Below are 26935 nucleotides of genomic sequence, written 5' to 3' on the forward strand. Positions count from 1 at the left end.
GTTACAAAGCCAGCAGCAATTTAGGTTCCTAAGAGAAAAGATTGCCAGAATGTAATGCGGAGAACCTTGTATTTTTCTACAGGCTTGTTCTTTGGAAGTGTTTAATTCCATTAGCTTCACATTTTATGCGTGCCGGCAGTACGTGCAAACACACCCAAGCAGTTTTCACTTGGACCAGCACACAGCATGGGAAAATTTTGGTCAAGTTTGATCAACTTACAAGCAAACAAAACAAAGCCTGATGGTGAGAACTGGAGGGCAAACCTCGTCGCAGCTTATGCCTCCAGCCCTGTTCGTGCAGCCCAGCTCTGGTATTACCCATGTGGGTATTCCATCCTTTAAACATCCAGTTTAAACATACCTCAACAGTGCTGGAAGATCCATAGGGCAAATATGCTGAGCTAGGGGGAGAAAACATTTCCTTGGATGCCTTCTCAAAGTCCCTTTGCAACTGGTTGCACCTTTCTTCTTTCTGCATCTGCAGGGAGCAATGTAAATTCGAGAGTTCACACTCTGAAATTGTGGTTGAGAGTCCCAAACACAGCCTTTGAAAGGTGAAAATTCAAGCGGCCTTTAGGTGGCATCAGACTTCCACGTTTGCTGCCTTCATTCCCTGCAGTTGGAAAACCATTAACAAAGAGCTTTCAAAGAAAGTATTTTGGTGGAGATTTTGTGGGCTTTATTCCAGTTCCAGCGCAGCGAGATGAAAGCAGACATCTGGCTGTCGGACTCATTTTCTTTATGGATTCATTTCAAAATCCAGCAACGGAGCAGGCTTTGTCCGGGAGGCAAGGCTCCTCCACTCCCCTCGATCTTCTTGCACGTTCACAACTGGCTAAGAATATTTTCTTTTTTTGTGCTTGTAAACTCACTCCACTGAGCAGAAGAACGTCCTTATGTTCCGTATTTTCTCTCTAGCAACCTTACCCACAGGCCAGAAGGCTCTTGGCATTTCTGGATGATCGGGGCATAAGTGACAGAAGATCCCAGTGGAAGGTGTGCAGCGGGGACAGGGCTGAGAAGCCACAGAACTTCAGATGTCTTGGAGTCAGGGCAGAGCCTTGCTGACCTCCCCCTCGGGTGAGCTGTGGGTGTGTGAATGGAGAACCAGAAGTCACGGCAGCTGTGCCTCTAGGAGGGTCTACAGGGAAGGAAGATATTTAAAAGTATTAGAAAAACCCACTGCTTTGGAAGTTCAACCACGCCAGTTTGGAGCGTTGTACTAAATTTTCATAACTCTTTAAAAGGGAACAGCGTGCTTTGCCACTGCCAGCCCCTTTGTGTCTGCTTGCTCTTCAGCTGATAAATTCTGCCAAAGGCACACTTGGCGTCTTGACCTCGGTCTCAGGCTGTGAACTGCACGTTGTTGGGGGCTGAGGGCAAGGTCTCGGGAAGCATCAGTGCATGCTCACACTCTTCGTAGGCTTTTCTCCAAGTGTCTTCCCTTCATCTTTGTGGGAAATGAGATACTGGGCAAATTGGACCTTCGTTCTGATTTGCTACACTTGTTTTTCTGTCTTAGTCAAACTTGAGAAGGGAAAGACTTAGCTGTGTGTGCTGTTACATGTTGTGCATGGAAAATCAGAGAAAGGGGGGAGAGGATGGAGACAGATAATATAAGAGCATATAATACAATCATCTATAATATATATTTAAAACTATATACTAATGTATCTATCTCTCATATATGGTGGTCAAAAGGACAGATGCTCTGAATTGTCTCCAAGAGAGAAAAAAAGACACGTTTGACTTTAAAAAAGCGGAAGGTGTTGTCCGGGTGTTTCTTACTTGGGATCTGCCTGCAAATGGAGGACACAAAGGAAAAATGATGGCTGGAAGCGTTTGCAGCACGTGTTTAGCAGAACTTCCTTTCCGGTCCGTCTTCCCTGAGTGTTCTAGTTTCTTATTCCTATCCCTGGTCAACGTTTGCACTTTGACTCAACCAAAGGCTTGAGCTCACAAGGCAGATGCAGGTGTTTTCCCCTCTAGGGTCCTATGCTGAGGTGTGACATTAGTGCAGCTGTACCGTGCAGATCCTCAGCTTTAGCCTTCAAATCAAGCAGTGCCACACCATAGACCTAGTGCCATGGGCCATGGGGAAAGTACACGGTATTATCCTGGCAGAGTCCCAGGCTGCATTTCATGCAGGGTCTGACCACACAACAAGGTAAGCGCTCGGGGTCACTGTCACAGCCTGACCCAGAGGTCACTCAGCTCTGTGACACCATGCATGTCCCTTCGCTGCCGGCAGCTCCGTTATTGCTTTAGTTTAAGGTTAGATATATTAACTGAAGAGGGAGAGGATGAAGTCTGGCAGCTTGCTTTTAAAATACTTTTTATAAAGAAATCTATCTCTAAGCCGAGGCGGTGGGATGGACTTGCCTTGCTGCTGTGCCAGTGCCTGTGTGCCGGAGGCCGTCACTGTGCCCTTCCACATGCTGAGGTGCCATCTGCCTGCTTGGGTGTGAAACCCCAATCCCTTGGGCACCAAAGTCCAAACATCTAATGAGTAAAAAGAGAAAGTGCAGCCAGTGCTTAAGAAAACTAGAAAATAAATGCATTTAATATGTGCAGCTGCATGAGCATCAGCCGCACAAGCACTTGCACGGTATCTCCCTCTCAGCCAGACCATTTGCAAGGACTAATTCTTGCCTTTCCCACACTAAGAACCTCCAGCCTGAAGCTCAGAAGGGTCGTGGAATGGAGGACGTTTACCTTGCCAGGTGTTTGGGATGGAAAAGGGAAGGCAGTAGCAGCATATAAGATTTTTCTCAGGCTTGGTTATCTGACAGCATCTGCATGATCTGCAGTCCACGCAACCCGTGCAGAGGGATCTGTGCTCACAGCAAGAGCCTGGCAGAGCGGGGAGGATACATGCAGCCTGGACTCTGCTTTACCACCTGGGTAGGGGATGCGGACATGGACCCAGGCAGGTGCTGTGCTGGGGCCTCGGGATGCTCGAGAGGACCAGAGCCTCATCATTTCCTGAGTTGGGTCTTTGCTGGGTGCCAAAAATGACCCACAGAAGATGCTGTGAATACACTGCAGCAGCTGCGGTTTATACACAGTGCTTTGCCCTTGGATGTCGGACGTTTCCAGCCCCAATTCTTCTTTAGGTGGATGGACAAGACAGAGAAGTTGCTGTCAAAATCCACTCAGCAGAAGGGGAACATGGGGCAGTAACTCCCTTCCCCAAATATCAACTACCAACTTCTTATTCCAGTGACTTTAAACACTCTTCCCTCTCTAGTGGGCAGCAGCACAGTGGTGTCGGTACTTACTCCTTCCACCTGGCTAGACAACTCTCCTGTCACCAATACCTGTAATTACATATATTATGGATATTTGTATATACATATTACACATGCTAATTATATCTACAGAGGCATTAAATCATTCACCCTGCCTGGCTTCAGTTTTATTTTAAAGTTAGTAAGAGTCAACATTCAACCAGCACTAGGAATACACTGTATAAGTAATTAGAGTTTATTTAGATTTAATCAACTGTGTTTACATCTAATAAGTCATCACATCCACTTAAGCATTGATGTCCTGGCTGGCATATCACCTACGTGTGATCATTCCCCTTCAGCTGGAGCAGCTGCTCCTTTCTGGATTTATTTAATGGGACCAACTTCACAGCTGACCTGGAAGAGGGACATCAAGGAGACTTTGCTCTGCCACAGTTTGGTAATGGGAGAATATTTGGGTATTGGAGTGATTTTGTTATAACCAGATGTTTTGGGCTGCCTTACTCCATTTGGCCTGATTTCTGCCTCTCCAGTTGCTTTATGGCACTAGGAATGCCCCGAATGCCTTCTCAGGGCGAGGATGAAGGCACTATGTCAGCATTGCCTGGACCATCCCACCAGCACCCTCGTGCCCGCTGGTGTGGTGGGGATGCCTGCGGCTGCTGAGCCTTTTACAAACACTGTGAGAAATAACAGTGTCCTGTCCCTTTATTTAAAATTAGCTTTGTGTAAACAGAAGGGACAAGGGGAAACGTCCCTGATGATAGTTTTCTTACATTGGGCATTTCGTGCTTAAAAGCAAGGTACGTGTGCGAAGACCTTCACTTTTCCTTTCAGCCTCTTCCCCCAGTTTAACCCACGTGGGTGCTGGCGTGACCACCACAATGTGCACACTGTTGCACGCTGCACAGGGCAGTAAGAGGCATCCAATTTGGCTGGAGAGATCTGTGTGTTTTACACGGGGGATCAGCACCTTTATCTGTGTGAAAACTATCTTGTCTGAGCCTTCGACCCGCGGGCAGTTCATGTGAGCAGGTTAAAGGCTCCCCTGGAGCCTCCAGCCCCCCTGAACCCCACATCAGTGTGGCACGGCTCGTTGAGGCTCATCATGCACCACCAGTTCCCTTTTTGGGGTGGATTTTGGCAAGTCCCCACACTGCATTAACCCCCCCTGCGAGATCAGGATTCAGCCTGTAATCCTGATGAACCCCAGGTGCTGCCCCAAGGGAGGGAGTGCTGCTGCCCCCCAAACACGGCCCCTGCTCTGCTGTGGATCTAATCAAGGCTGTCAATGCTGTTGATTTACTGGACACTGAGAAAAAACACTCTGAGAAATTGATATTACAAGAAAGAACCAAAGTGGCGTCAAGATGAATAGCAACGCAGCGCTGCGCTCCCCCGGCATCTGTGTGAATGCCATCTGCACCACACACAGAGCGGCACCTCTGGCAGCCCCGGATACCGAGCAGAGGGTGTTAGAGAAGTGTGTGACACTGATGCAACGCAAAGGCGTGACAAGTCTGTGGAGGGGACAGGCTTTCACAGTCTCATCTCCATGGGTCAATAAATGAGATGGCTCTTGGCAGTGGCAAGATCATGAAATGCCTTTACATTTTAACGTGAACTTGTGATCTTGAGCATCATTAGTGCTTTGACTTTCGATCCTAATGAAGTGGGGGATGCTGTGAGAGGCGGCTCCGAGCCCTCCTCCCGCGCGGCTGGGCAGGGACCCAGTGCTGCTCGCCGGGAGCCTCTCCATGCCCAAGGGCAGCTTCCCTTGAAGGAAAAGCTGCAAATTATCCCTGCGTGATGATCCCAGCTCCGGCAGTTTTTGAGAGAGGAAAAGTGGTTCTTACCGTAATTAAATAACTTTGACCAGAAGTCTGAGATCTGCAACAGAGCTGTTAGGGATGGCTGAGCCTTGTACACTTTGCAATTGCCGCCTGGGCACCATGCGAGCGTGGTGTGGTCCTGGACACCCCAGGCTGCAGCGGGACGGCCAGGGAAGGGTTAGAGCAGGAGCTGCTGTGCCCAGCTCCCATCACTGTGGTCTCTTGGCTGATGCAGACCCCGAAGCCAAAGCCCAGCCACTGCAGGAGGAGCGCTGCCTCTGCTCCCGCACTGGGAAACAGCACCAGGGTGCGACCAGCCGCAGCTCACCTCTATGCTCCCTGTGCACAGGAGGAAAATCATGAGAAATGAGGACATGCAGGAAGTCACAAGCAGGTCCCGGGCAGCCAATGGGCAGGGGTGAGGTGTGCTGGTGCATCGCCCGCTCTGAAATGTGCTCAGGGCTGCTGTTGCGCGGGAACGGGGGGACCTACCCCCAGCCTGCCCGCCGACAGGCGCTCCCTGCACCCCGGGGAGCAAACACGCACTGTGGGAGCTGTGCGGTTCTTTATCGTCACCAACACAGAGCTTCTGGTGCGGTGGAGCTCTGGAGGAAGCCGGCAAGCATCCCATGCCCGCCCACCGAGGAGTACAAATTATCTGCTCTATGTTTCAGATCGCTGAACTCGGTGCAAAATGACTCGGTCCACACCAGCCACTTTAAATCTGTGGCTGCCAAGAGACTTCGATGCCAATTTTCCCATCACTTGCTCCAGCTGCTGGACTGCTTTGCCACAAGCATCACTTCGGTGGTGCTCAGAGATGCTGTGCGCAAAGGTACCCCTCTAAATCCACCCAGAAATGCTCTCAGCACCTGCAGGAAGCTGATCCCAGAGATCCTGGTTCAAACCTCCCCCCGTTTATTTGTCTAACACTGAGAAAACTCTCCAGCCCGCAGCAAGACGGCCCCATCCCTCGGAGCACTCACAGCCTCTGGGGGATGGAGGAAAAAAGGATTTATTGGGGTGCCTGGGATTAGCAACAGGATTTGTTGTCTTCAAAACAGTTGGTGTGATTCAGTTTTGGAGGCTGAGGGATGGAGACGTGAATGTTCCGCGGGTCATGGCTGATGAAGCGGGATGAGGACAGCAAATCCTGCCTGGGGATGGGGGGGGAGGCTGGACAGGCAGTGGAGCCACATCCTGGAGACCCCACAGATCCCACAGGCGAGTGCTCAGCCAGGGCTCCCCAACAAGCCTGACCTGCCGTGCCGGCGGCAGACGGACCCGGGCTCCTTTTCCATTTCTGGGTGGGATAAAAAACGCCCACGCCATTGTTCGCAGCCGTCCTCTAGAAGTTTATAAATAAACCCCATTTCCCTGCTGGCTTTATGCATTTCCATTTTGATGCACCCTCAATTTCCTCCTGTTCCAGAGAGCTTCAAACAACCAGCCCCTTTTTTGTTGTTGTTTGTTTTCTTCCTCCCAGCTTGTGTCCGAACAAGCGTCGGTGGTGTCCCCTGTGCCCGGGCGCACCCCGGATGCCAGGTACTGGGTGCCAGGACGCCGGGCGCCAGGACGGGGTTATCTGACAGTTTCCCATAAATTACCCCGCGTTGTAGGTGTGGGCGTTAACGTGCATCTTGGTGACGAAGCAGCCAGTTTCATCGCATGTTAGCGATGGGAGGAGGATGCTGAGCGGTCCGGGGATGGGTTGCGGGAGCCCGGTGCCATCCCAAATGAGTCTTCCCTCTGCGGGGTGAGGCAGAGCAGACGGGCTCCTGCAGACCCACGCACGAAGTGGGTGACCCACGGGAGTCCCTGCTGCACAGTCAGAATCTCACACCGTCTGTCCTAAAAATACTCGGGGTGTCCAAAACCGGGTGATTCCCCAATTAATTTTAGTGGCGACACTTCATTTCTGAGCGTTTTAATGCTCACCGTGTGCTGGAAATTCGCAGTCCTTTAAAAGCGACTCTGACTAACAGTGCAGTTTGTGTAAATATTTAAGGAACACTCAAATCCACCCACAAGCTGTGTAACTGCCCTTCTCTCTGTATCAATATTGGGTATTGCCAGTTTCTATCTCTTTTAATAATACATGGCTGTATTAGACATGGTCATAAAGGCAGGTCTGCACCCTGGGCCAGCACAAGGAAGGGTGTGTTTTGCTTTTTCAGCACTTGCATTGCGAGGGCAGGCTAATTTTTAACTCTCTCCTTCTCATTTATTTACGGCATCTGGGTGAAATCTCTTGCCCCCGGACGGAGCCTGGGGTGCGAGAGGAGCTGGGGAGGGCAGAGATGCTCTGAGCATCATGGTGCTGCAGAGCCAGGGTGAGAAGTTACGGCTGCGGGATGAAGCTTTCCCTTTTTTATTCCTTTTTTACCTGCTTCTGCTGAAGGTAAACACCAAGAAACACTGCGGGCCCACGCTGGTGTTACAGCAGCCCTTCTGCCTCCTCACTTAAAGACCTGTTGGGTTTTTAGTCTCCAGCTGGGTGATTCCCAAGCGAGAGCGAAGTTGCCATCTCCCATACCTGTGCTTACACCACTAAGGTTAAAAAATAACAAAGAAAGAAATCTTAAAATATCTTTACACCTGAAATTCAGGAAAAAGAAAAGGGACGCGCTGAGCTGTAACACGGGGCCAGCCCCCACGCTGGCACCCGGCAGCCCAGCCCTGGTGACGCTGGGGGCACCGAGGGCTTCGCCCCGGCTCGCCGCAGTGCGAGTGGGTGTCTCCTGTTATTTAACATTTTCCTTCCTCCTCCCAGGGGCCGAGGCACCCGTCGCTCCCCATCCCGCCCACGTCTGGAGCCACCAGCTCGAAGGGGAGCAGCCTCAGACAGCGAAGTTTCCCCGCTCTGCTGCCTTTGTGTGCAAACCGGGTTTATCTGTGTTGTTTGACCAGCGCTGGCAAATGACACCCTGCCTAACGCGTCGTTAGGGAGAGGCAATTAAATACCAACCCGACGAGTATTGCGGCCAACGTGACTGGGGAGAAACAGCTGCCATCTGCACGGCAGCTGGGAGAGGCGGGTGGAAAACATTAACGTTTTTCTTTATGTCTTTGCCCTAACCTCCGCCATGCCTGGCTGCCCGGCCGGGTGAAGCCCGCGCTGGGCAGGGGGGACGCCTGCATCCAGTGAGTTTGCACTGGTTTGGCTTCAGCCCAAACGCCCGGTGATGCCCACCCTGCGCGGTGCCAGATCGGCCCACCGACGGCCACAGGACTCTTTGCTTTCTCCCTGCAGCCCCATCTCTGCCTTTCTGCGGCTGCTTTCCCAGCGGGCTGTTCCTGCTGGCAGCGGCGCCGGTGGCCACGTCCTGTACGCCCCGGTACGATTTACTGGTTCAGCTCAGCTGCCCATTGAATCAAACCTGGTTTTCTATGGCGTCTTCTTCAGCACCCATGTGCCCCAGCTCCTGGTACTGAGCTTGAGCCGGTGCCATCCCACCGCCAGCCTCCCCCACCGTCTCGCTGCGGGCTGGAGAGTTTTCTCAGTGTTAGACAAATAAACGGGGGGAGGTTTGAACCAGGATCTCTGGGATCAGCTTCCTGCAGGTGCTAAGAGCATTTCTGGGTGGATTTAGAGGGGTACCTTTGCGCACAGCATCTCTGAGCACCACCGAAGTGATGCTTGTGGCAAAGCAGTCCAGCAGCTGGAGCAAGTGATGGGAAAATTGGCATCGAAGTCTCTTGGCAGCCACAGATTTAAAGTGGCTGGTGTGGACCGAGTCATTTTGCACTGAGTTCAGCGATCTGAAACACAGAGCAGATAATTTGTATTCCTCTCTGTCGACGGCTTTCCAAGAGTCAACACCCCCAGGTTTGTAGGGTGTTTTGCGAACCCTGAGCGAAGGGTGGCCATAGGAGCACCAGGGAAGGGGAATAACCAACGCAAGGCAGCGAGCCAACAACACGGAGCAAACATGTTCCTGCTGACGGTGCTGCCTGGCCAGCCCTGCCAGGGACCCGCAGTCACTCCCTCCTGTCCTGTGTGTCAATCTGTGGGCATTTTATTTTGTTTTACTCTGCAGCAGTTTGCTCTTTGAGGGATCCTGCAGCATCTGGGGTCCTGGGGAAAAACACCAGTCAGAGGCCTGGAGAGGATGGGGAAAGGGTTAAAAGGGCGATGAACAGGTCACGCTGATTTTTTTCCCTTTACAACCAGTGATTTTTCTAGGGCAGGTGATGCAACAGATCGAATCTCTTCTTCAGACACATATCTGACAGCACCATGTGAGATGTTGCTAGTGGAACCGGAGCAGGTGAGGATTAGCGAATGAGCTGCAAAGTGGGTAACGCGCCGGCCAAGGGGAGCAGAGGGGCTGGGGACGTCACCCCCCACTCAGCAGAACCGGGACCTTCACAAAACGGGGGTCAGGACCAGCAGCAGCGGGTTTTGCTGCAATATGGTGTGTGCAAGGTGCGAGGATCTCAGTCGACTGGAAAGAAATCAGAAGCCACATGCGTGGCATGGCTGTGGGCAGCAAACTGGGAGCTGAGATGCTGTGACTTGCCAGCGGTGCTGGTGCAATGGTCAGCCATGTCTGGGGAGAAGGGGGGGATGGTGGGCGACATCAGCCTGGGAAGATGCACGGTCCTTCTCCTTAGTTACAGTGTGAGGGGGAAGCCCTGAGGAAATACTGGGGAGGGAGAACGGCTTTGAAACTGCAGCTAACATTGGCGTATGAACAAATGTGTGTTAACTGGTGGGGGCTGCCGGGAGGCTGGGACATTTGTGATGGGGATTATAAAACGCGGCTGCTCAGAATAGCAGGAGTTGGACTAAACGATCCAGCAGATCCCCTCCGGCCTCACCCTCCCAGGTGCTCTAAGTAGCAGCAGGGCCCGTCTATTTATATTCAAATATTATGATGTCAAGCAAGTAAAGACGATCAAAACTGCATCCAAACTGTGCTTTTTGTTCTCGAGATGTGCCAGGAAACCCTCCTGTGTCAGCTCCTGGGGTCAAACCCTGCTTGCCAGTGCCCCGCAGACACACAGCGAGCCGTGCCGCAGGCCAGTGAGGGGTTGGAGGGAGATGCTGGTGAGAAAGAGAAGGAAATCATTAGGCAACTGTAATTACACCACGAGTTGTCTCTCGATGCGTCGCTCCCACACTAACCCAGCAGAGCCAGCAGCTTGCGGCACCGGCTGCTCCTGAGGCTCCTCCCAAAAGCCCTGTAACCTCCGAGCCACGGGCTCCCTTCCCCAGCCAGGCTCCATCATTGCTGGCACCACAGCCCGGGGCTGCTTTCCCCTGCCCACCGTGGCCTGTCAGTATGGCCAAGAGCAGTGTCCTTCTGTCCCCCTGGCCCCCAAAAACCACCCCAGCAGCCCCTGCCTATCAGGCTCCTCCAGTCTTTCCCTGACCTCTTCTCCTGGCTGCAGGTGAGCAGCCGAGAATCGAGGATCAATCTATCTGTGTAGTCCTAGGAGCGGTATAAAGTTTTCAGTTCAGCAGCTGGAGGACTAGACCCTCCCCTTGGCCTATTTCACCAGGGACATGTTCTCAGGCCTTATGCCACATTCTTCGTCCCACCCGTCTCAGCAGATCCCGTCCACCCCTTATGGAGCCACCCAGACCCACCAGGAATATTCAGCAGTGAATCCACCCACCAAGAGATGTGCTTTTTTCTGCTGGCACAACGCAACTTTAGACCATATGTGTGCTTTCCCTTAAGGGTGGGCAAGAAAAAAATTCCTTATTATTTTTATATCAGTACTGCGTAGCAATTACTGTGAAAGGACAAGCACGAATGGCGAAGACCCAGCAAGAGCCAAGAAGAGCTTGTGCCAGCTCACAGCCTCCGAGACAGAAAACTTTCAATTGCAAAGACAAAGAGCTGGGAGGGCAACTAGGAGGCTGGGGAAGAAATTAAAAAATGCTTATTGTAAAAGGAGAGATCATAGCTCAGGTTTGCTTAAGGAATGGCAGAGGAGATCGGGAGGCACCACACAGGTAGCTTCTAAGGAGGGATCTCAAATGGAATGAAGTAGAAGCTTTAGAGGTACTAGAAGGATGAAACTGTAAATAACAGCAGCGTAAATGGGTCTGAGATAAACAGCATGGTTGGGCAAGACAGGAGCAGGCAAGAGGGAACACCAGCACCACTTCTAGCTTAGTTATTTCTAGCACAGGAGAAAAAAAGAGCATCGAACGACAGATCGCAAAGGCGATGCAGCCTCCCCGCTGCCTGCTGTGCCTGCTGCAGTGTCGGGCAGCACAAGATCCACCCAGAGAAACCACGGCAAGAGATCCACCCAGAGAAACCACAGCACGAGATCCACCCAGAGAAACCACGGCACGAGATCCACCCAGAGAAACCACGGTGCTTCTCCGAACCCCAGCAGAGACGTCAGGACCACTCACGAGCCCAGGGAGCAACGCCGTGTGTCAGGGCTGCTGGAACAGACACCCGAAACACTGCCGGGTGACGTTCTCCTGGGGCACCTCTAAGTCGTTCTGATCTCTTGTTTGAATTTAGGGAGCAATTGGGGAAGCGAAAGGTCATCGTAGCGCTGGCTTCGTAACACAGGGATGGATGCATCCCCCCACTCCAGGTCTGGCCAAGTGAGACTCATCCTCTGACAGCATCTCTAAGGAGAGACACAGCCCTTGGCTGCAAACATCTGCCTGCCTCGCAGAAGGACGTGTGGCCCTGCTGCAAATCCTGGTCCCGTGGGGACCAGGACAGGCGGCAATAGTGGGTGGCAGCCAAGGGCCTGGCGGGAGAGCCTACAGCCAGCACTGGGGAGAGTGAGGTTTGTTGATTTCTCACTGGTGAAGGATGCTCAGGAGCAGAAGTACTCACAGGCCTTTAAAACGTTGCCCACAAAACTTCCCAGATGACTCCTTGCAAAATCCATGGGTTGAACTGGAAACTTTCATCTAAAAGTTTGAAACAAATCAGATTAATATCATAGAGGAAATGAAAATAGCAACATTCCTCCTCTTCTGCCCTTCCTCTTCAAAATGAGGATGGGTGTTTGATGGCCCATGATGTTCATCTGTGCTCTAAAAAAGTGAAAAAAATAGTCTGATTGGAACATGAAGAAATACGTCTTCTTTAAAAGTCTACTCGAGTTTTTTCTTGCCATGAGCCTTTTCCCTTTTTTCTTTGAACAAGGGAAATATTTGATCAGTAACGCTGGATTCTTCCCCATAAACAACCCACCAACGGAACGAGTGTCATTGGGAAAGAGGGAGCACTGGGAAGTGTCCGAGAGCTGGCTGGGTCCCCCACACCTGGAGAAATGGTGGTGCTTTGATGGACCATCGCACCCGCACCCAGGGGCTCAGGAGATGTTTTATGGCTGTGCTGTGTGTGCACAGGGGACAGAGGCCGGCGGGGAAGCCTGACACCAGTAACCACTTCTGCCCTGACCTCCTAAAGCCCAAAACTGTTGGCAGCCAGACCCCAAGACTGGTTTTGGCTATCCTATAAAGACCATGCTTTGGACCTCCTGATGGAGAAGACTTTTCAGCAGTGGCCTTAGCAGAATCATGAATTGTCTGCAACAAAGATGGGAAACTGAAAAGATGAAATGCAAGATGTCACTGACCGTGTGTCGCTCCATGCTGGCAGATTTCTGTACCCTGATGAAATCACACCTAGGCCCCACCTGTGCTTGCCATCAGGCTGGGACCACTTGGCTGACCACAAATAGCGATGCTAATACCACATCTCCTGGGACAGAGCTCATCTGCAAAGCAAGCCCCTACGGCCTGACACACCGCTGAGGGCCAAGTCCAGGGGCTGATTTTTTTTTTTGCAAATGAAAAAATGAGCTCCTGGATATTTGGAAGCAGAAAGGCTGGTATCAGAGCAGGGAAAGAAGTGCTGAAAAACAAAATGCTGGTCCTTGTAGCCATGCTTCTCAGCACAGATGGAGGCTTTCTGTTTCCCTGCTACAGCCCACAGCGTGTCCTAGTGCAGGTGGTGCTTTGGGAAGATCCCAGCCTACACAGAGCAGTTACTGAGGCACTGCTGGGCATCCCCCATGGGCACCCAAAGGGGCTGTGAGGGCTAATGGTGTCCACCAGCGCTGCTGGAATCACCATCCTGGTAGCAGCAGCAGCTTCTTGGCTTGGGCCTGAGCTCATAAAATTCCCAGGACCAACAGTAAAGCTGAGCTTTTAGGAGTCACTCAGGGTCTTTCAGAGATGAGCTCCCCATTCAGGGTACAATTACTCCAGACCAGCTCTAGCCCATCACCACTGCCACAACTGTGTCCATTAAAAAAAAAAAAAAAAAAAGAATAGATGTGACAGCCCTCCAAACAATTTTTTAATATCTTGATATCACTCCTGTGCGGTGAGAAACGCCTGCCCTTGGCAGATGGGCAGTGCTGTTATTGCTTGGAAAACAGGCTCGTCCTTCCAAAAGGGCACCAGCAGACTTTAAAAGGCAGGTGAAATTTTATAAAAGGATTACAATGGGATTAGCTGGAAAGGAGAGAGAGCAGGTGCCTCCAGGAGCCTCTGCAGACTGAAACCCAGGGTTGTCCTGGCCCTCAACCTTTCAGACCCTCTCTAAACCCTGCCAGGTCTGTCCTGGAGGTGATTTACACTGGTGCTGCCACTGGAAGAGGCTGAACAGATAACACCTGCGATGTGGGGAAATAGCTGCTGTGAGTGTGTGATACCACCAGGACAATGTGAAAATACACCCATCTCTCCGCTTAGCCCGCACCCAGGGCTAAAAAATAACCAGTTGTTCTATCACCCAATTTCCCCTCCCCATACAAGAAAGGGAATCAGGAAAAGGAGGGAGACTTGTGGGTTGAAATTTAAACAGATTTAATAAAATAAGAAACACAGTATCAATACTAATACAAAAGACACAAAATTATACTTAGCACATAGAGGCAAGTCCCTCTAGAGAGAGTAACCCTTGAGAACACAAGTAGAGGAGAGCAAAGAGCCCCCCACCCCCAGCAGCTTTCCCATTTATAGTGAACGTGACATTAATGTTACAGAATACACCTGTGGGCCAGCCTGGGGCAGCTGCCCTGGCTTTCACTGCTGATGGCCTTGATCACCACACCACAGCTGGCCACAGACTAAAACAAAATGTAACAGAAAAGTGATTCTATAAATTTTATCCCCATGAAACCAGGAGAACCCACCAAAGGGGACTCACCATTTGTGCTCAGAGCAGTAGCCCCGTTTTTCACCGTTTAGCCCAACAAGGGCACGACACGCGCACGAGATACCCACCGCAGAGCCGAGCGGGATGCTCACTCTCTAACCTGTGGGTTTCTCATGGCAACTCACACCGCCGAGCAGCTTTGCACCTAAACCAACACCTTGCTGTGTTACAGAGCACTGCAAATCAAAAGCACTCCAGCAATCTTACCCCTTGCCTGGCCCAGTCCCCAGACGACGGTGTGGATATTTTTCCCACTTCCACGAGTGAGAATTTGGCAGCAGCACCGTGGGCACCCAACCTCCGCACCCTGGGGCCATGCTCCCCTCGCCGTGCCATGCCATACCGAGGGCAGCATGCAGGGATCTCCCACGTGGTGAGCAATGCTTTGGCGAGGTGCCCAGGCAGCAGTGGCCGTGACGATGGCGTGGGCAGTGGGGCTGCGCCGGCAGCTCGCCCCAGCTCACCCCATCTCCCGTTCCTGTGGGCCCATGGGGCTGCGCTCAGTCCCTCTTCTTTTGTCCGAGAAGCAGCTTCGCCATTGCCTTGCAGAGAAAAAATTGACAATAAGACTTCAGGGGACAAGGACTGTCCCCCTGGGAGGTGTCCAGGCACAGCCTCCGACACTTCGCCAAAGACCCAGCTGTGCACGGACTCCCAGGACTCAGATGGGAGCCGTGATTTGGGGCTGCTCCAGCAAAGCACGAGGAGAGCCAGGCCAGTTCAGCGTCCTGCCACCTACAGCTGAGGATGGATGCCCAGAGAAAAAATGTTAGAAGAAAGAAAGCATCAAAGGGTCCAGGGCACGGTCCCCTCCCAGACAGGAGTTCTGGGGCTGGTAGCTGGGGTTCAAAGCTGGGCCAGACCCGCCACAGTTCTTGGGGGAGTCTGGGACATCCTGCAGCCTGGCCAGCCACAGCAGAGCTGCTCCAACCTTTCCAGGGCAAGCTGTTTGGGCAGACTTGTAATTCTGGCTGCTTTTCTCTGTAGAAGTAACTTTAAAGAAAAAATATCCTGGAACTAAGCTAGAAGGGAAGGGGATCAAAATTGTGATTATTCTGGCTTCAAATGTGGGGATGTCACACTGGGAAAAGCAGCACCCACTAACGACGGCTGAATCAGCCCCGATTCGTACAAAGCATTCAAAAAATCCCAGGAGAAAGGTTGTACAGGGGCATGAGGAAGACCAAGGGATGCAGTAGGTAACAGAGGATGCTGCCATTAGGCACAGGATCTACAGCGTGAACTCCAGATGACCATACGCATCCTCATCTTCTTCTGGGAGAGGGGTCGAGATTTTTAAATCATGTGATTTTTAAGCAATCCAAGACTGTCTGACTCGGCTGCCTTTGATGTGTTTTCAGTAATGGCTCCTCATACTTTAAGGTAAGGTCACGAAAAGTCTTCTCCCCATTGGTAAGGCGGCAGAAAGATGCTCTCGGTGTTACGCCGAGCTGGGCACCCGCTTGTGCCCGGGTTTCTGGTTAAAGCAGAGTCACGTCCCCGGCTCGGTCCCTGCGCAATTAGAAAGCCGTAGACTTTCTGCCTGACGTTTTAATGGGAGTGTTTGCCGGTGCACGCTTGTAAAGCGGGAATCGTGTCTTATCTCAGCGAGTTAGTGGAGTTAATAAAAGCCAAGTACATTTTGAGTCCTTTGCGTGCCTGGATGTATTTTATGGCTCAGCCTGGCTCTCACCTCCACCTCCTGCGCTGGTCAGCCCCTGCTCTGCCAGCCAAAATCCTGCTCTCGGGGATGGCCAGATGCCTGTGGGTGCTGAGCACACCCCAGCCTGGCAGTGGCATGCCGTCCCGCTCTGCTCCCGGCACACCGGGCTCTCACCTCTGCCTTCCCCGCTCTTCTCCAGGCCACGTCTAAATCCAGCTGATGCTTTGTGCCTCCCCGCTTCCTAATTTTCCAGGTACGTCCCGTCTCCGGGCACTGCCGGTCCATCCTGTGCCATCCATCAGCCCATTTTGGGTGGTAGTAGGGGCACTCTGCTGAACACGGTGACGGGACGAGTTGTGCCATCTTTGATGCGGCAGCAGCTACGCGGTGCTGCTGGCACAGAGGTGCCACGTGGCCATGGGAGAGACTGGGATGAGCCGGCCCCGCTCCGGCATGTGCCCTGGGCAGGGCGTGTGACCGACAAAATCCTGCAGCCATGCTTCCCAGAAATAGCCACAGCCCCCAGCAATTGGGAGCCAGAGGGACTTCACCGCTGGGGCATCGTCCCCTCTCGGCTGACTCAGGTCCCTGTGACACTGCGGGCTCCAAGTACCAATTAACACTTACTAATATGGCATCTTTTAAACTCCGTGACCTCTCTTTTCTCCTTACCTCCAGCCAGCGCTGGCCCCTGCGAGGTCGGTGAGCCTGGCAAGACCTGCAGAGCCCCACGGCAGACAGGCGTTAGCAGGTCCCTGCACCCCAGCACATCTCTGGGGCGATGCTTCACCCCGGCCGCTCCTGCAGGGCTCCTCGGTGGATCCAGACCAACCCAACCAGCCCGGCAGGAGCGGGGTTTCATGCTGCGGGCGTAGCACCCTGGCTCAGGCGTTGCCGCCATGGGTGGAAGCGGAGCTGGGAGGGTGTCGGAGGGCACCTGCTGCCAGCCCGGTGCCAGTGGGGTCCCCTCCTGCTGCCCCCTCAAAATGCATGAACCTGAGATCGCAGATGGCTTGTGGAAGTGCAAAGACTCACCCTCCTCCTCCTCAGGCCAGGTCAGATCCTGCGCTCTCTCCCCCGGGGCGCAGGCACTCTATCCACCTGCCTGGCTGCAAACAAGGGGAAATAAGGGTACGCCCCAGCCACGGTGTGCCCGGCCCTGACCCCGCGTCTGCAGGGATGGACATGGCGGGTGGGGGAGGCTGGCGCACCCCCTGCCTGCCCTCCAGCTTGGATTTGCTTTGGAAAAAATCCATTTATTAATTGCTTTTGGAGTCTGAACCCAGAGAGGGCTTTCTGGGGGCACTGCTCAAAAAAGGAGTAATTTGATATTGAACTGCTGGTGCTTTGTGCTGGGGGGTCCCTTGGAGCTGTGCCCGCAGTGCTGGCCCCCATCGCCCCCAGGGCTGGGCATAGCAGAGGCTCCCAGCCCGCCTGTCACCCCGGGTCCCTGAGCAGGGAAGGGCCCTCGGGCAGTGACGGGAGGTGACACGGGGTGACAAGGGGCACGGCGGGCTTGGCTGTGCCTCTGTGTCGTGAGTGCGGGTGCAGCGGGGCTCCCACCGCCACACTGGCACTGCCAGCGCCGTGCCACCGTCCTCGGGGCGCGATGCCACCGTCCCCGGGGGCGCGGTGCCACCACCGCCGGCGCCGCAGCCCCCCGTTTCCGGGGGGTCGTTTGCCGCTGGGGAGGTACAGAACATCCCGGGGCTGCTGGGGGGCGACCCGCCGGTCCCCCCCACCCCGGGACAAGCCCGCCCCAGCCCTGCCGACCGCTGGTGTGTCACCCCCCCCGCGCCCCAAGAGCCGCGCAGCCGCCGGCGCTCGCACTCCGCAGGCGCGGCCGGGCCGGGCCGCCCCGCCGGGGCGCGGGGGGGGCGGGACGGCGGCGGGGCGGGCGGCGGCAGCGGCAGCGCTAGGACCGCGGCGACCGCCGCGCTCGCCGGCAGACGGACAGAGGGACCGGCGCGCACGCAGCGCCGCACGGGGGGGCGGCGGGGCATGGGGAAGCGCGGGCGGCCGCGGAGGGAGCCGCGGGGCGCGGAGGAGGGCGGCGGGGCCCGGTGTCCCCTCGGGGACATCTGCAACACGAGCCCCGCGGCGGGCATGGACACCTTCCTCTACAACGTGCAGGTGCTGCTGGAGGCCGCCAGCTACCTGGAGCGGATCGAGAAGGAGAATAAAAGTAAGTGGGGGCTGGTGGCCGCGGCCGCGCGTGTGCGTGACCGGCGGGGGGGGGGGGTGAAGGGGGGGAAAAATAATGACCCAAACTTTTGGCCGGCTGCAGGGGCCGGGGGCACGGTGACAAAGGGCGCCGGGGCCGGCCTGCCCCCCGCGGCGGAGGCACGCGTGGGACCCCCCCCCCCCCGCGACCACGGAGGCCGGGCCCGGGGGGAAAGTTTGGGACGGAGAGCGGAGCGGGACGGCGCGGGGCAGGGGGGGGGAGGGGGGCGCATCTCCGCCCCTCGGGGAGGGCGGGCTTGGCGGGGCGGGGGGCGCGGAGAGAGGCCGGGGCGGGGGGGGGGCGGCGGGCCCCGCGCGGAGCCGGAGCCGGTGGCGGAGCCGGAGCGGCGGGGGAGGAGGCGGTGACACGTCCGCGCTCCCCCCGGCGGGGCATGGGCAGAGTCACGTAGGCAAGCGGCAGCGCTCGCCAGGTAGCCGGCGGGGAGGGCAGAGCAGGGCAGGGCGAGCGGCCGGTGCGGGGCGGTGGCCAGCCGTGCCGCCGTCCTGCCGCTCCGCGGGCGCGGAGGGTGCGCGCAGCCTGCGCCTTTCCCCTGCGGAGCGGTCTCCCTGGGAGCGGGGCGCGGGCTGCGCGGGGGGCGGCGGCACGGCAGGAAGCAAACGGCTGGGGAACAAAGGGGCGGCCGTGTCCCCCGCGGCGGTGCGCGCCCGCGGAGCCCCGCGCGCGGAGCGGACACCCGCGGCCCCCCGGCGCTGCGCTCGCCGGCGCCCCGCCCCCGCAGCCACATGGTTCGCACATGGAGGCAGCCCGCAGCGCTCATTGGTGGCTGCCTCCCGGGGGGCGGGGCCGTGCGTCCCGCTCCGCCAATGCGCGGCGCCGGGGTCCCCCGTGTGACGTCACGCGTTGCCGAGCGGGGCGCGGAGCGGCGGGGGGGCGCGGGGCTGGCGGGGGGGCGACCCCGGGGGCTCCGGGTGCCGCTGTCCCCCGGGGTGTCACCGGCAGACGTCGCCGGGAGCCCCGGGCTCCGCTGCCCCACCAGCGCTCTGCCCTTGTTCTCGGGTTTCTCTGTTGTTCTTTTAGTCTTTATTTTGATTTCGTCTCTTTTCTGTTCCTTTTTTGGTTTCATTTTTTTTCTCTTCTATTTTCCCTCTTTCCTCCCCAGTTTTATTTTCCCCCTTTTTTCCTCCTCTTCACGGAGCACTTGCTGCGTTTTCTTTTTCGTTTAACTTCACAAAGCGATCAGCGAGCCCCTCACCGTGCCTCTCCGTCGCACCATCACCCTCTCCTTGCCGCTCGTCCCCTATGGCAGCTATAGGTCCTACGCAGGTGACGGTATAGGGTGCCCTTGTTCTGCGGGACCAGCTACGTGCACACAGGCTTCCAGGGAAAGAGATCTCGCTGCGGAGAAGCTGCTCTGCCGCTAAAGCCGTGGTGGTGATGGGCCGAAAGCCCTCGTTCTCCGCTTGTCCAGAACAAATCCAGGCTGCTTTTCTGGTTTTGAAAGTTGAATTAATATTGGGGCGTTTGTTTTTTTTTTCTCATGTGCTAATTGTTGTTTCGTAATGAATCTGCAAAGCCCTGCGTCCGAGGAGCTAAGCAGCACCGCGGCTGGCAGATGCGAGCAGGAAAATGACAGGAGTTACCGGCAAAAATGGGGTATGCGTGTGAAAACAGCAGCCCCGCTGCTTTGGAGATCAAGTGTGAGGCCGCTGGTTTGGTTTTGTTTTGTTTTGTTTTGTTTTCCTTGAAGAGTGCGCTTGTTTTGCAGGGGAACTGTCAGAATCGTGTTTTTTTTTCTGGGGGGGTGTGTGTGTAGAATTTTTCTTGCCGTTGAGGTGGATAGTATCTGATCTGATCTCCATTTAAAAATGCATCATTTTATGCGGTTCCTTGTTTGGAACTGGAAAAAGAGCAGGACAGGAGGACACTGGATTTCTATTGCTACATTTTGAAAGGAGGTGTTTGCATTCAAACAACTCCATTCCTGAGCACTTGTTTTCACTGATGCTTTCACTAACAATAATCATGGTGCTAGTACTGAAAATCCTCACTTTTATGAAGCAATTTTGCAAAACCTTTCAATATTTTAATTTGCAATCAGGACAATTTAGGTTGAAAAGTCCCATTTAACCAAAGGCTCAACTATTGAACGTGCTGTTAGGAACGTGACCGCTGTAAACCAGGCAGCTTTTACGTGTTGCTCCCAAACAAAGAAAAATGCTGCTGGGATTGGAAAACAATGTCTGAGCGTCACGGGCCCTATCTAAACTAAGGAACAGCTGCAGAAGTGGAGGGTTGCATCCTGACGTATATACATGGTCTTACAGGGAAGAGGTCTGCATGCGGGGCTCAGGTTATTGCACCAAGAGGATACTGTGCCCTTTTGTCTGCCAGCGCAGGCGTGATTGCTCGGTGCACCCCATGCTGGCGGCCTGGCAGAGGCGTTGGTAATGTCTGGTGACTCCTCGTTACAGTCTCCAACCTGGCAATTAGCAATAACAGAGGAGACCAGCGCAAAAAAAGTTTGATGATGGAGACTGCGGCCAAACTTGGTCGCAGGCAGACTCGGTGCTCACCTGCTTCCTGCAGGATGCCCAGGTCATTTGACCACGGAGTTACGAAGGGCTGTAACGAGCTATTTTGGTGTTACTCCCGTCAGGATGGTGGCTGAGTCACAGCCCTGCTGTGCTAGGTGCTGTACACGTAGGCAAATGACAGTGCCCTGCCCCGAGGAAACGGTCTTAAAAAAACAGAGGTAACAGGTAGATGTTTGTCTCCTTCTGGCAAGGACAGGTGACAGAGATGGGGCTGGGTAAAGCCCCAGGGTGCTGGCTGGGATCAGCATCCCAGCTGTGTAGAAGCTGAAGGGCTTCAGGAGCCAAAGGCAGGAATTTGAGGAAGAGCTGTCATGGCTGGGTGAGCTCAGGTGGTTTTCTTAGTAGTTTTACGCAGTTTCTGATAAGCCACACTCTGTGTCTGCGTTCATTGTTCCAAGCCTTTGGTGGCTGTGCCAGGTTATTCACCTTATTAAAACACTATCCCAGCTGGGAGTGGATGCTATTTGGTACAGTGCCCCCGCTGTGAGGCAGAGGCATCCCTGTCTCTTGTGGATCCAAACTCTTGGATACCCCAGAGTGTGAATATCACAGCTTCTGGTGGAAGAGAGCAGCTGCGAGGCCCCTTTCAGCCCCCAAAACACACCAGTTTCCCACCTCTGCCTGCAGGTCAGTGGTGCCAGGTGGGCGGTGGAGCCTTCCATGTCTAGGGCAGGACTTTCAGTTAAGACAGGAGTTTCCTACCTGCTTGGTGCCCAGGAAGAGATAAGGAGATTATTTTTTTTACATTTATAGGTCCCACATCCCATCGTTGTGGTCGTGAATAATAGCAGAGGGTCCATGGGTTGGCTGGATGGTGTGGAAACAGAACCCGCAGGGCTGAGAGCCACGGAGCAGGGTAGGATGTACCGTCAGGGCTATGGTGGGGGGGAGCTGTGCTTCAGGAGTGCCCTTTCAGCACCAGCAGTGAAACCACCCTTGTAGTATTCGCTCACCTTTAAAAAAAACAGAATAAAAATTATCTGTATTACAGTACGGTGATGAGGGAGGCTAGAGTCCTGTTATCAGACTGCTTGGGTGAACTGGAGTATTTTAGCTACTGAAATATAACTGAATTATTTTTCCAGTTGAACCTCTGGAAATGAATAACAGTGCTGCCTGCTTGCTTGCTGCAGTTCTCATGGCGAGACCACAAAACCAGGTCCCAACACACTGACATGTAAAGGTTTCCAAATGACCTGTTTCTAGAAATTTAAGCTTGGTGTCTAAAGAATAGAAATGTCACATGAAAAAAATTACAGTGGCTGTTTTCAGAAACGAAAGTTGTGCTGAGGGCACTCTGTTGGTGTATCTGTAACCTCTGCAAATGCCACTTCATGAGTGAGCATGGCTGGAAATCTCTAGCAGCTGAAATGCTGGAGTTTGGAAGATGTTTTTAGAGGGACCTGAAGTAAACTCAGTTGAGGTTTAGTATGTGCCAAGCATCCCCTTAGTGTGTGTGGACTCACGCTTTTGTCAGTAGGAGCTGCGTAAACGTGTGATGAATTCTTTGGCTATGACGGCTTACCTGTAATAAGACATGGTATGTAATATATACTGATCTCACTGCAGATACAGACGTATGTTGCCATGTCCTCTTCTAAAAGCACAAAGGCACACAAGCTGCTGTAACAGTGGTGTTCTTATTCACAAGTCTAGTAGAGGTGGGCATGCATGGGACAGTGGACCTCGGCCCCTCACAGAAGATAGCTAGATCTTCTTCGCAGTCTCAACTTGGAAGTGCTGCCTATGTTTATTGACCTTCTGACCGGGAATAACAAACGGGTGACCTTAGATTTGTCCTTTGCTCCTGAATAATCCTGTCTGAAGGAGAGGAAAACTGAACCTTGAGGGTGAGTCAACAGTATCTTCATCATGTGGCTCCTTCCATTGTTTATTTGCTGTTTGGGGTCTTTTTTTGACAAGCCAAAGTAAAGATGTATCAGAAACCTATAATTAGCAGAGGGCAGAAGGAGACAAGACTGCCTTCAGTCTGTGCGCAGAGCTCCCATTGGATCAATGAGAGGTGAACACGTGGCTCAAGGTCAGTGTAGATGGTCTTGGATCTTACGGTGATGTGATGTATGGAGCAGTACAGGGCTCCTTTATTTATATATTTTTCATCCAGCTCACAGTAAACCCCTTTCATTCCTTCTGGTTCATGACCTGGCCACAGTGATTCATGTGTTAGCCACTTCCAGGTTGGGTTATTTTGACTCACGCTGTTTGGACCTCAGCATAAAATTCAGAAGGAAGCCACAGCAGGAGAAATGATAGGGCAGAGGTAAAACCGTGGGACTGTGCCAGAAGTGCTGCTGAGAACCGATCACATCCCTTGTCAGCAGAGCATCCTGAGGGCTGGCAGAGAAGCACCTTCTGCCGTTGGCTGAAGAGTCTTGCCGCCTTCTTATTTAGCTGAGGGACCCTGTCCTGTATATGATGTTTTTTTTCTTACAGGAGGTCCTCTTACTTAATTTTGCAGCTGGATCAGTCAAGTGACTTAGCCAAAGTCACAGAGGAAGTCACTGACTCAGAATAAACTGGGGCGCAGCACAGGTCTGAAAACAGAGCAACACATCTCCCAGAGGAGAGGAGCAAGTAGCCCAAAGGGCCGGTGCACCTGTGGCCTTTACCTTATTGATTGGCAGAGCTTAGTCTGTGAATCAGAGTGAGGAATACAGCATGCGCTTTATTCCTGTTCAAACTCTTGGATATCCAGGTGGTTTGGCTCTGAGGAACGGCTGTCCTCACCAGTGGATGGGTTCCAGGCACCAGTGGGAGTGCTGAAAGGGATTATTTGATGCCTTGAGAAAGAATGAGGCTCCTGGATGAGAAATGAGGCCACGTCCTGTAGGCAGCGTAGGTCCCTTACTGAAGGTATTGCAAGCATTGGAAGGGTGTTGAGTAGGTGGGACTTGGGATATTCTCCAGCCCGCTGCCTCAAGTCCTCCGATGCTGAGCTGTTACAGTCATGAGTACAAGAATAGAGACCTGGTTGTAACAGCATGTGCTGATAGGTGGGATATTCAGTTATGTCAGAGATGTTGTTCCCCAGGCTAGAAAAACAGGAGCTTTATGGATCTGCTATCCCCAGAAATTTGGGGAATCAGTGAATCTTTTCACTGCTTTGAGAGCAGCAGAGAGTGGTTCCTACTGGGGATCTCTGTTTGTGCCTTGGTTGCAGGAATGTTAGGTTTCAAGGATTTGAAAGCAATATTATGAATTTGCCAGGTTTGTGTGAAAGTGGGCAAAGGAAGCTCTTGCAATTGTTGCCATCTTTATGTTCCTGCCAGGGGTGGCAAAGAGTTGGGGATAGGAGGATTTTAGAAAAAGCCAAAGAAGGGATGGAAAACTAGGCAGTTTAGCCAAAGGCATTGCCCTTACTGAAAATAACTTCCACGTTGCAAAACATTGTGTTATTTCTAAGCCTTGTGTTCAAAGCAGAGGGTTGGGCATCTTGATTCGTGAGCTGTGTTCCTGTTCTACCTCTAGCTTAGGGTGTGTCCTCATGTGAGCAATTATGCTGCTTGCACCTCAGTTTCCCTTCCTGCAGAGTGGAAAGAAAAGAGCTAAAGTCATTGCAGGTTTGAAAAGCTTAAAACATTGCTTTCTGTAAAGCTCTTAGAAGATTTCCCTGATGGAAGATGCTAGTTTAATGCAAGTGATGGTGATGTTGGTAAAAAAACAGACCACATCTGTTCTGCTTGATTAAAATAATACAGCAGCATTTCAGATGTAAATATTAATTGATTTCTGCACTGCAGATTTCTTCTTGGATATTTAAATTGTTGCTAAGGAGGAGGGAAAGGCTATCAGGGAGATTAACAAATCCATTATTAAGGCTGGAAATGGAGGGCTGCCGAAGTGCCATTTAATAAAATGTAAAAAGCCCCTTTCTAAAGGGCGAAGCAGCAGAACACACAATGCAAGTGAATCACAGCTGCCAGAAGGGATGCCAAGCAGCAAGCACTTATAATCAGAAAACTGTACTTACAGATCATTCAGAGCCACTAAATTAAATGATCTCATTCTCCCCTAAAATACTCTTCCCTTAGCCCCTCCCCAGCGTTGCCTGTGGGTTGCTCAACCACATTTTAAATGTGACTTTGGGGGGTTTTTTTGGTCAGCAGTTGAATAGCATCGGGCCTCTTCGTGCCGTTCACTTTCCACCCGCTTCTGTTTCTGTCCCATACAACTCTGGCATTTTGTGGGCTGACCTGCCCAGCCGAGCACTTGGGATGGCAACTGAGAGATTTTGCAGAGCTGCTGTGGCTCCGCGGTCGGCCTGCCTGCCTCTTCAAGGCTCCTTCTTTGGGAAGATGTCCCACAGTGTATTCTCAAATTTGTCTTTGTTTCACACAGAATTTGTTTTCTAATTGTATATTGTTCACTTCAGAAACAAAGACTTGGAAGCTGAGCTGATATGTAACTGGAAGAGCTGATCCTACATCATTTCCTGCAGAACTGATCCTGCTGTTACTTCGTTCCAGTGCTGGTTTAATTCACAGTGTGTACCAGGGTCCCCCTCCTTGGTACTCTCTTATTTTGTATCTTGAACTTCAGCTTCAGGAGACTGATACTTTGATATGCTCCTAAACTACCCCCTCATTTTCCAGCCATGGCTTTCCCTATTTAATCCCTAGCATGGCACCGTGTATCTCTGAATGTGCTTTCAAAAAAGCTAGTGGCAGTGGATGCTGACAAGAACCTGTCTTGCAGTGATTTGGGGGCTTTACCATGGGGTTTTGGGGGTGGTGTGGGGGTTTTTAAAATGTTTAGTATTGCTAATCTTGAGAGGCAAATGGCTCCCTGGTTTTGGAAGAAGGTTAGAGGAAGCACAGTTAGAGCCCAGAAATGCTCTCATGTTAACCCCGCTGTTGCGGAGCGGTGTGTGCACCTGTGTCCTTTTCCCTTTCTGATTAATCCAAGATCATATAAGCAGTCCCTGAGACTGCTCAAATTTTAAACTTTCCATGTGCTTTTAACACTCTGTTCTATCAGCCCTTTTCAGTGTAGAAAGAGGTGGGGGGAGAGAGAATACTTCCTTCCCTGAGTTCTCCCCCAGACAGAAGCCAATCTTTCCAAGTGCTGTGGTCCGGCACAGTGTAGGTAGTGAATTGGAGGCTGTCCTGCCTGAGCGAGGGCTGGGGCTTGCTTTTCCACAGCGCAGAATGAGGGAGGTATGTCCCCAAAGGTGTCCCAGCTTCCTTTATTCTTCAACTATCCTATCTTAAGAGAAACAAAACAAATCAGCCCTTTGAGATTCGGAGATGAAAAGGGCTGTGTAAGAACTGAATAGTGGTATTATTTTTACCTCCATCAGCTGCAAGCCTGCAGTTTTCAGAGGAAACCTCAGAAATGGTGAATCAGCAAAAGGTGTTTAAAGAAAAGTTAGCTACCCTGAATCCACTTTTTTCCAGGCCTTCTCAAGCTGAGTGTTGCCAACTCTTGCAACTTCATCACGAGTCTCGTGATGCTCTGTGCTCTGCTGAAAGCTCTTGCTACCAGACACAAGCCATTAATTGAGAATCTCAGCTTTTCTGTTTTTTTTAAAGGTACTTTTCCAGCTCCCATTCTAATGGAGGAATGCTTGCAACTGTAACCAGTCATAGCCTAAAGGTTCAGACCAATGAAACATAACCCCAGCTAGAATTACAAAACAATCCTGAGGGGGTTTCTAAGTCAGTATCAGTTTTTGATTCAGATTTTTCCTCTGGATGTTCTGATTATGATTCTGAAAGTTCTCCGATTGTTCTCTTTATGAGTGTAGGTCAAATATTTTAGAGACTGGTGTCATACAATTAAATGCTAACTGTTAAGCTCTATTCCAGTAAACCTTAAAGTAGTCAGCAAAATTCAGAGTCGCAGAAGTGATCGTGAGGGTTTGTGCCTGTATGAAAATCAGGATGTAAGTACATTATCAAGATACTGAGAAGAGTGATAGGACTGCAAGGCGTAGGTGTGACAGTATTTATTAAGATGTTGAGATGGTCGCTGTTGTTACTTGTTTACATGCTGCTTCAAATACACAAAATGGTACATAGTGAGATTGCTCTCTGGGACATCTTTTGTATATCATCTCAAAGGACTGTGTTCCCATCAAAAAATGGGTCTTGTGCCTCTGGCTCCCATCAGAAACACTGGATCAGTCACTCCAGGTGTGATTTCCCAGAGCCTGGCACCTTTTCTTTAGTTACGTCTCCACAGGTGAGATGTGGAAAGCTCCCACCCTGTGGCTGCAGCTTTTTCTTT

At 52.5% G+C, this 26935-nt stretch overlaps 1 protein-coding gene across 1 annotated transcript in view; it reads left to right on the forward strand.

Moving 5' to 3' along the window:
- The first annotated feature begins 17908 nt into the window (after positions 1–17908).
- MXI1 (MAX interactor 1, dimerization protein) overlaps positions 17909–26935 on the forward strand; it is a 57328-nt gene continuing 48301 nt past the window's right edge. Inside the window, exon 1 of the mRNA XM_068398690.1 lies at positions 17909–18092. Coding sequence (XP_068254791.1) covers positions 17909–18092 — 184 coding nt within the window. The remainder of the gene's footprint in view (positions 18093–26935) is intronic.

Source organism: Nyctibius grandis, chromosome 4 (assembly GCF_013368605.1).
Source record: "Nyctibius grandis isolate bNycGra1 chromosome 4, bNycGra1.pri, whole genome shotgun sequence".
Lineage (NCBI taxonomy): Eukaryota > Metazoa > Chordata > Aves > Nyctibiiformes > Nyctibiidae > Nyctibius > Nyctibius grandis.